Below are 9,035 nucleotides of genomic sequence, written 5' to 3' on the forward strand. Positions count from 1 at the left end.
TCTCTCTTGTTCACTATTGATCTTTGGTTTTTACATTCAAACAAATCTGCTGAATGCTGTTTCTCCTTCTCCAAATGGAGTTCTAGAAAACTGCTTCTCAGTGATGGGGGAAGGGCAGGGTAACAGTTTGGATCTACTTTTAACCCTAACAATGGATTTACTTTGAATTTCAAATATTATTAAAGAAGAAGTAAAATTTAGCAAAAAATGGCGTAGGTTAGAAAAGTTTGAGAAAAGTGATTCTAGGTCATTTTTCATTTTTAGTTCACAGTTTTCATAATGCATTGTGTGCTAAAATAGTCTGCATGTTATTTTTTCCCCAAAGCTCAGGGATCAGGGTAACCATTTTAAAAAGAATAGAAGCTAAAAAAAAAAAAAAAAAATAGAAAAAACATTGGAGAGTGAGGCCTCCAATGTATGTACACTGAGTTTTCTAACTTACATCCCATTAAGACTTAGGAAAGGTAGAACACCAGTTATTACTCACATTCTAGAATACGTTATTTTGAGTTAAATGCAGTTACATGTGTCATAAAATCCTTTGATAATGATGATAATGATGGTGATATGAAACCAAATGTTTTGACAAAATACTTCCTTACATCCATGTGAGCAAACAGAATACTAAAATCTGAGGTGAATCCCCACCATTCTGCTCTCTGTAGCTGCACACACACAAAAAAAACCCATAAACTTAATAAATCCATCATTTATGTTGCACATTTAATAGAAAAAGATCTTTAGCCATAATCACTGTAGCTGCTGGGCATCGTATTTCTTCAAGAATTCTTTCAGTGCATGCATTAACTTTGGTTAAATTATTCTGGATTTAAAAGGCAGAAGAAATATTTAAAATAGTATTGTTTCTGAAGCATCATTGTAACAGATAAATTTCAGAAGATTCAGTTGCTAAACTTTACTTCATCGTCCCTTTGTAGATCAGTTATTTAGATTTTAAAATTGGAGAGAATCATGTGCTGTTGTTACCTGTGTGGTCATTAATCTCACATAAAGAAGAGAACAATAAAATAAGACTAAGAAATCATTCTTCAATGATTGTCATTGAACTGTTACATTAGTAAACATTCACAGTATGAAGTCTCTCTCAATCTTCAGCATATAAATTAGTGCAAAAGAAAAAAAATCCAGTCCTGTTACCTGTGAACAAAACTTGTTACATTTTCTCCAATTTCATTTATTCCATAATGTTAGGCATTTGCTATCATATCTTCCCAAAATTAATAATAAAATATAATCAATTTCTAAAGGCCCCTGCAGCCTTTTTAAAAGTTAATTTCCAGTTAAAAATAAACTTTAATTAAATCCAAGATAAAATTGTGACCTATATTCTATTAAATAATTTGCTTTCTTTTTTTTTTCTACACAATAATTCTTACAATTTTTAAAAAACAACTACAGAATCCAAAGACATAGGAGATGCTATTAAAGCACTGATAAATGACTGTTCAAATTCATTAGTTCTTACATAGTAAATACTTCAAAATGCCAACTTTCCCCATCACTGCACAATTACCAACAACGTTGACAATTTACTTACACATACACATGTACACATACGCTCACATACACACACACATTCTCTCCATGGAACCATCTATACTATTAACATCTTTTCCAGTTAATGTGCAAAATTCTTGCATTCTAATAAAAAATATAAAGATAGATTTGCTTCTATTTAAGCCTCCCTCTTCTCCAAGATGTATCCTTTATGTGATATGTAATACAAGTTTAGTAACAATTATGCCATGTATTACCATTAAATGGCGTACTACTGTATGCATTGGACTCATTTGCATATTTCATTTTCATAACTGCACTCTCTATGCATAAATATATTTGGAGATGCTGGGGGAGGGCAGTGGAGTGTAGAAAGAGCGACTCACACATCAGTCTCCACAGCCTTTGCATTAGAACAGTTGTTTTTATCTGTCTCACTGTCATCCCCCTTGCCCTGACACTTCTCCTCCTTTGCACACAGAGACTCCTTAACCCCTTCTTCCATCTCTAGATACTCTGACTTGTCCCCCAGGGAAGAAGAAGTGGAGCTCCGAAATTTCTTGAGCAAATTAGAAGGGAGGTATGGGCAACTGACTGCATTTTGTGTCAGCTGCGTCTGTTCCTCATTTTCAGTCTCTCTGTGGTAGAAATAGTTAAAGTTAGAGACAATCACTGGCACTGGCAAAGCAATGGTTAAGACACCCGCAATGGCACACAGGGACCCCACGATCTTGCCCCCCACAGTGATGGGCTTCATGTCCCCATAGCCCACAGTGGTCATCGTTACCACAGCCCACCAAAATGCATCTGGGATGCTTTGGAAATGAGTGGTGGGTTCATCCGCCTCTGCGAAATACACAGCGCTGGAAAAGAGGATAACCCCGATGAAGAGAAAGAAGATCAGAAGGCCCAGTTCCCGCATGCTGGCTCTGAGGGTGTGGCCCAGGATCTGCAGGCCCTTGGAATGTCGGGAGAGTTTGAAGATCCGGAACACTCGGACCAGACGAATGATCCTGAGGATGGCAAAGGACATGGCCTGCTGCTGTTGACCATTGCCACCCCCCTGCTGCTGGGCCAGGTCAGTGCCCAGGGTGATGAAGTAAGGCAAAATGGAGACAATGTCAATGATGTTCATGATGTTTTTGAAGAAGAGTGCTTGGCTAGGACAAGCAAAGCAACGGACCACAAACTCAAAGGAAAACCACACGATACAGACTGTCTCCACGATGAAGAAAGGATCGTTGAATATCGTGTGCCCTGAGTTTTCCAGGTGGTGTGCCGAGGTGTCGTTCAGCAACCCACTGTGCCCACCAGCACTCAGTGCCATGACCAGATCCCTGTCGTCCCTGAACTCAGGCAAGGTTTCCAGGCAAAAGATGACAATGGAGATTAAGATGACCAGGACAGACACGATGGCGATGCCCCTGGCAGGACTGGAGCTCTCTGGATATTCAAAGAGAAGCCAAATCTGCTTTTTAAATTCATTCTCTGGCAGGGCCCTGTCCTCCTCTTCTCTCACAAAGCCCTCATCCTCACGGAACTTGAGCAGGGCCTCGTCTCCCAACTGATAGAACTTCACCTCCTCAGTGAAGATATCAAAGGGGACGTTGACTGGCCTCTTCAGGCGGCCTCCTGACTGGTAATAATATAGGATGGCGTCGAAGCTGGGTCGGTTCCGGTCAAAAAAATACTCGTTGCGCAAAGGGTCAAAGTACTGAGTCCTCTTTTCGGGGTCACCCAACAAAGTCTCTGGAAACTGGGCCAGAGTTTTCATCTGGGTCTCAAAGCGTAGGCCAGACACATTTATCACCACACGTTCACAACAGTCACTATAGCGGACTGAACTGTAGCCACCACCACCCCCTTCATCCTGAGGCAGCAGGTCTGTGTAGGAACTTTCCTCACCATAGTCATCTTCACTATAGTAAAACCTTCCCTCCTCCTCCTCCTCTTCCTCCTCCTCCTCCTCTTCCTCCTCCTCACTCAGCTCCCTCAGGATCTTCTCCTCAGAACCACTGGGCATCAGGTCTGAGCAGTGAGGAAAGCTACTCTGCCTGTGGTGGACTTTCTTCTTCTCAGGCCTCTGTCGCCTCTTCCTTCGACTACCCCTGCTACTCTGAGGGTCGTGGGAGGTGCAGGCCCCACGTGTCTGGTGGTGGTGGTGGGACCCCCCACCAGAACCCCCGCTGCCTTCAACAGCAGCAGTGGCAGCTGCCACAGCAGCAGCTGCAGCTGCCCTGGAGTGAGCAAGCCTCTCCCGCTCCCGGGCCCGGGCCTGGGCTGCATAACCATAAGGCATATGACTGTTGCACCCTGAGCTCTCCGCACTCACCATTGCAACCTCCATGGTGGTGGTTGTGGGAAATGGCTGGTTCCAGTTGTAGAAGAAGAGGAAAGAAAAATAGGGCAGCTTCTTTTCTCACCAAATGAAGGTAAGTTTGGAACCCTTAAGCAGATTGCTTGGAAGACTAAGGATATTTTCAGTCCAACTTTGCATTTTCTGTTTTTAAATCAGCACGCCCCATGCTCTCTCTTCTTGGGGATTCAACATTGCTCTCCAGGGCTTGGCTAGTCTAGATACACAGCCTAGCACTCTTCAAACCTAAGTCAGAAAATGTTGGTATCTCCTGAATATCTATGTTTTGGGATAGATGTTCAAATTTGGAAATATGTCTGGGATGTGGTCGGTAATGATGCTGCAAGATTCAAAAGCAGGAAGTATCTGACAGCCAGCAGTTGTGCCTAGAAAATGAAATATATTTTTCTGCCATGGAAATTGTCCAATTCCTGAGCCATCAAATTTAAATAAATTGAAAATAAATGTTTTGTCTTAGCACTTGCCTTCTAGTGATGGTCTGACCCATGTTAAGATGTGGCTTAAAGTATGTCCATCCATTGCTGCTCAGTCTATCAAGATAGTTCTCCGGCCTCTGCCCTTAAGTTCATCAAAGGCTTCCTGGACCCACAGGCAATGCCAAGCTGTAGACAGAGGCAAAGACCTTGGGAGGTAGAGAAGGTACAAGACGAGGTGTCATCAGATGCAAAAACTGCTCTGAGGTCTCCATAGAAATTAAGGGAATGCAAAGCATCCTTCAGCTAAAATCATACAGAAGCTCTTCACCTGAAAAAGGTTGGGAAACAAGCATAGGGGGAAAAAAGAGGAATGAAATCATAAAGAGCCAACTGAGCATTTTACTTCACATACACTTCCTTCTCTGGTCCTCAGGCAAGCCATAATACACAAGAAGAGACCATAAATTTTCAAGAGTGTGGGGCAGACTGCTCTTAAATCTCTCTCTCTCTCTCTTACTCAACAACCTTCTCTCCTTCTTCTTTAGTTATTATTTCAGCTCAGTCTACTTTGCAACAACTCAAGTATTTTTCTCCTCTCCATTCTCTACCCACATGGCTCTGCTTCCCTTTTCCCTTTCTCAATGCCAGCTTTTAACACTCACTATCATTCTCTTCCTTCCACAATCACAGTGTTGTTACTTGAAAGCTTTTTCCATCATTCATTTATCTGAAGGCATTTTTTAAAAAAAGTTTCCACTCATAAAATATTTCTGAATTTAGCACCCTTCCATTTCTCTCTATCTTGACTGAGGAGTAGAGAAGTCAGAAAAAGGGGTGTTTTTCAATGCAGCTTCTACTACTTGAATGAGCTTCAATCACCTCATCTACAAAGTGGAGACAACACAATAGGAACACCCCCATCCCACCTTTATAAGGATCAAGTGAGATAATGGGAGTTGACAGAATAGCACACTGCTTTGTGCATAATGAATGGCAATAAACACTGGCAGTTATGAATACCAAGACAGTACTCTATGCTTTATTGTCTATCTACCCATTCCCAAAGGCACATGTCCTATGCTACCATTTGTAGCAGGAGAAAGATGAAATGTGAGGACATCCATAGCATCCTGACACTCCCCAATGGTAGTATGAAGTTGGCATTCCCTGACTCCCTGAAGCATGCCCCTGTTGTTTTTCTCTTACCCAGATTCCTGTCACCCCCATCCTAGAAATTAAACCTAGTTTCCACATCTCTAATAATCATGTTCTCTCTTTGTACTTCCTCCATATTCACCTTAATGGTTCCTCCAACACTCTTCTCAAGGAAAGATCTCCTTATTTTTTAAGTCCTATTTTGTGTGGACTTTGCTCTTGGCCAATCACACTTTATACCCTTATAATTTAACCCGTGTCTCCTACCCTCTGTCTTCTCCCTACACCTTCATTTCCAATCTCCCACATCCTGCTCCCAGTAGTCCCAATCATTTCCCACTGTCACCTGCTACCCCTGAGCCTTCTTCTTTAGTTTGCTCTCTCAGGTCAAGTGAATTCATCTCCTCAGCTCCAACCTATAAAACCTCCTGCCGTGTGTCCTATCTCCTCTTGATTCTTATTTTCACTCTGTCCGGCAGGACTTCTAAGAATGCAGAGGATGACCCAGGGATTTGGAGAGGATGATGACAGCCAGAATGCAGGGTATCCACTAGCTTCTATTACTGGAAACACTTGGGAAACGTAGAGAAATGGCTTTCTGAAGCCATTAATAGGGTTCAGCTCTTGACCACCTGCTGATCTTGTCTACCTTGCAACCTAAACAAGCTCACATTATGAAGTAACAAGGAGGGAAGTGGCAAACAGACAGCATCCCAATCACACACATTCTCATAGGATAAAAGTGGAGACTGATGGAGCCTAACCCACTAAATACACCTCTGAAGGTATCTCGTGTAACATTCCCCTTACTTCTGCCCAACTTCTAACATTACATACTTGGGAGTGTTTACCATCAGAAAGTCTCTAAATTCTTATAAAGCCACCTAGAGATTACATTCACAGTGGAGTGCTAGGCCAACATCCCTTAAAGACTTGCACAGGCCAAATAGCCCAAGAGTTTGCTCCGTTTCTTCCCCAACTCCTACCAACAGTTATAATGCACTATTTAAATATAGTCCCAGTGTAAGTGAAGTGCCATATATTTGTACACTATGCACACCCACTCCCACCAAAGTCACTCCCAGAATATGATGAATTACAGGGCCTTATTCACCATCAACTCTGAGGAAGATCTAGCCCTCGTCTTCTGCTCCACACCAAATAATTTTTTATTTATTTATTTGCGTGATTTTGTTAGGTTTAGTTTATCTAACTTCCTCCTTCACCTTACAAAAAGCAAACTGCCTTCCTTCTGATTGGATTCCAGTTACCTCACTGTTCCTGATGAAAGAAAAAAAAAGAGATACTTAAAGAGGAAAGAAGAGAAGTCACCCCCCGACACCCCCAACAAACCAGACAGGCTCAAAAATCTCTCTTCCTTCTCAAGGTATTCATCTTAAGAGAATCTATTCAGATTCCCAGGAGCCTTCATGGGAGAGACCTTTGCAGGGGAATTTCCCTTCCTTTTTAACACCACTGAACTAGTGGAATTTTGCAGACTGTCTCTTTCTCAATCCCTGTGCCCCCAAAACCAGCCCAGCATCCTGCCCCTCCTCCTCTCATCCCCCAACAATAAGGCTGTTTTCATCTCTCAGTGCTAATTCCTGCAACTGTGTTAGGGTGGTACCTGAATCTTTTCTGAGAGAAAGAGAGAGAGAGAGAGAGAGAGAGAGAGAGAGAGAGAGAGAGAGAGAGAAATGTGTGTGTGTGTGTGTGTGTGTGTGTGTATATCTATATATAGATATATAGATATGGATATATACATATATATCCATCCAGAAAGGCCAACACTATAAGAAATGTATACTTCAATGCACGCCATTTACACAGTCCCTATGGGTTGCTCAAATGCTCAGAAAATGCACGCAAATCCAGAATGTTGGGAGAGGCATCAATACAGACCCGTTCACCAGCTGTTCCCAAATGAAATGAACCGGTGAGGCTGGGATGAGGCAAAATGCTGCTAAATCTAAATCCCACCTCGTTGAAAAACGACATCTTTAATTGCACCTTCGCCGCCCAGACCTAGGTTCCCGCTTGGGCACATTAAGCAGGGCACACTTACCCCATCCCCGGGTTGGCCCCCGGAGCGCCGCGTAGCATCTGCACCTCCCTTCTCCCACCTCCTGGTTTATTTTTAACCGCCTTCCATTCATGCCCTTCTGTCACATTCTCGATATTATTTATCCCTCAAATATCCACAGTTTCTTAACAGCTAAAAGAAGAGGGTGGAAAAAAAAGATAAGAAAGGTATCATACTCACCATTCCCAGGAAGGGTGAAAAATAAAATAAAGAAAATCCCCCGTTGATTTGTTTTTCCCCCCTCAAGCTGCAACAGCTGGAGGAGGGGAAGAATGATCTTGGGGGGGTAAAAGAAATCACTCCGGTTTGGCGGGTGAAACGCTCCAAAATATCCACAAGACAAGTTCTGCTGCCTGGCCAGGGGGGCACAGAGTCTTCGCGGCGAGAGCCTAGGGGTGGGGATCGGATTCGGACTGCCCCAGAAAAGACCCCAAGACTCCTGGTTCCTCTGGAGTTCAGCACAGCAGGGCTGGACTGGGAAAGGAAGTCAAGGTTCCCCGAAAAGAAACAAAATCCTAGACAGCAGCGATCACTTGTTAAGCCTGAATTCCTCCTCCAATATCCATCCCTCTCTCCTTCTCTCGCTGGCTGCAGAAGCAGCACACGCCTCCCCTGGCCGCGAACGAGCGCCGGGCGGGGGCGGGGCCAGGGCCGTGCCGAGGGTGTGGCGTTCAGGGCGGTCGCCAGGGGCGCCTCCCGGCGCGGCGGGGCGGGCGCAGTCACGACGCCGAGACTCCCCGCCCCCCGGTCCAGTCCCCCGACTCCCAGGCTTCTGGAAACAATTTCAGGGGCACTCGGTGTCGCCCCCAGGGGCAAGGAGCAATCCCGGAAGGGAGCTGATCTCAGTGGAGCTGCAGTGGTTGTCCCAACTGCAGCGCAGGTGCCCCTAAAGAGGTGGGGGGAGGGAAGGCTCAAGGGGAAATGCTGTCCCGAAAGTGGGTGCGTTGGGGAATCTTCTCCTCCCCCTGACCTGCTTTCTCTACATCTATCCAGGTGCCGGGTCCTTTTCTCCCCGCGTAAATTTGTGGAGTTGGGATCCCTCTTGATGTCTTGGCGAGGCCTCAGGCCAGGAGCCCGTCCCTTTGCTGGGGAGAATGCCAAGTTCGCCTGTCTGGCACGCAGGGGTTTGCCCATCTCAGCTCTGGGGTCGGGCCTCAGGGCGCAGAGGAGAGGGATTTTAAACATGTATTAGACCCTGGTGCTGGGAGAGTTTCAGAAACTGGAAATCAGGCTCTGGCTAGAGGCTGTGCATCACGGAAGGCAAAAGTTGGAGGCGGAGAGAGTTGGAGGACTGTGAGCAGGTGGCAGGGCTGACCAGGACTGAGGCTTCAGAAGGCAGATGAGGAGCCCTCTGAGAACCTGTTGCTGCAAAAAGAAATACGACTTAGCGAGAGGTTTGGCTGGTTCAAAGGAGGTCTTTATCACAGTAGCCTGATCAATTTAAAGATTTTTAAAAGTTATTACCCCATACACATACAAGGGACAT

The 9,035-nt window shown here is 44.6% G+C and overlaps 1 protein-coding gene across 1 annotated transcript; it reads right to left on the reverse strand.

Moving 5' to 3' along the window:
- Positions 1-1,900: 1,900 nt before the first annotated feature.
- On the reverse strand, positions 1,901-3,865 carry Kcna4 (potassium voltage-gated channel subfamily A member 4). Its single transcript, XM_076844289.1, has one exon. It carries the CDS (start codon positions 3,863-3,865, stop codon positions 1,901-1,903), a length of 1,965 nt encoding a protein of 654 aa, XP_076700404.1.
- Between the last annotated feature and the right edge of the window lie 5,170 nt (positions 3,866-9,035).

The sequence above is a fragment of the Callospermophilus lateralis genome, chromosome 2 (assembly GCF_048772815.1).
Source record: "Callospermophilus lateralis isolate mCalLat2 chromosome 2, mCalLat2.hap1, whole genome shotgun sequence".
Taxonomy (NCBI): domain Eukaryota; kingdom Metazoa; phylum Chordata; class Mammalia; order Rodentia; family Sciuridae; genus Callospermophilus; species Callospermophilus lateralis.

What these genes read in the sequence shown, in the direction of transcription:
- Kcna4 (XM_076844289.1), bottom strand. Translation starts at nt 3,865, where the DNA reads ATGGAGGTTGCAATGGTGAGTGCGGAGAGCTCAGGGTGCAACAGTCAT.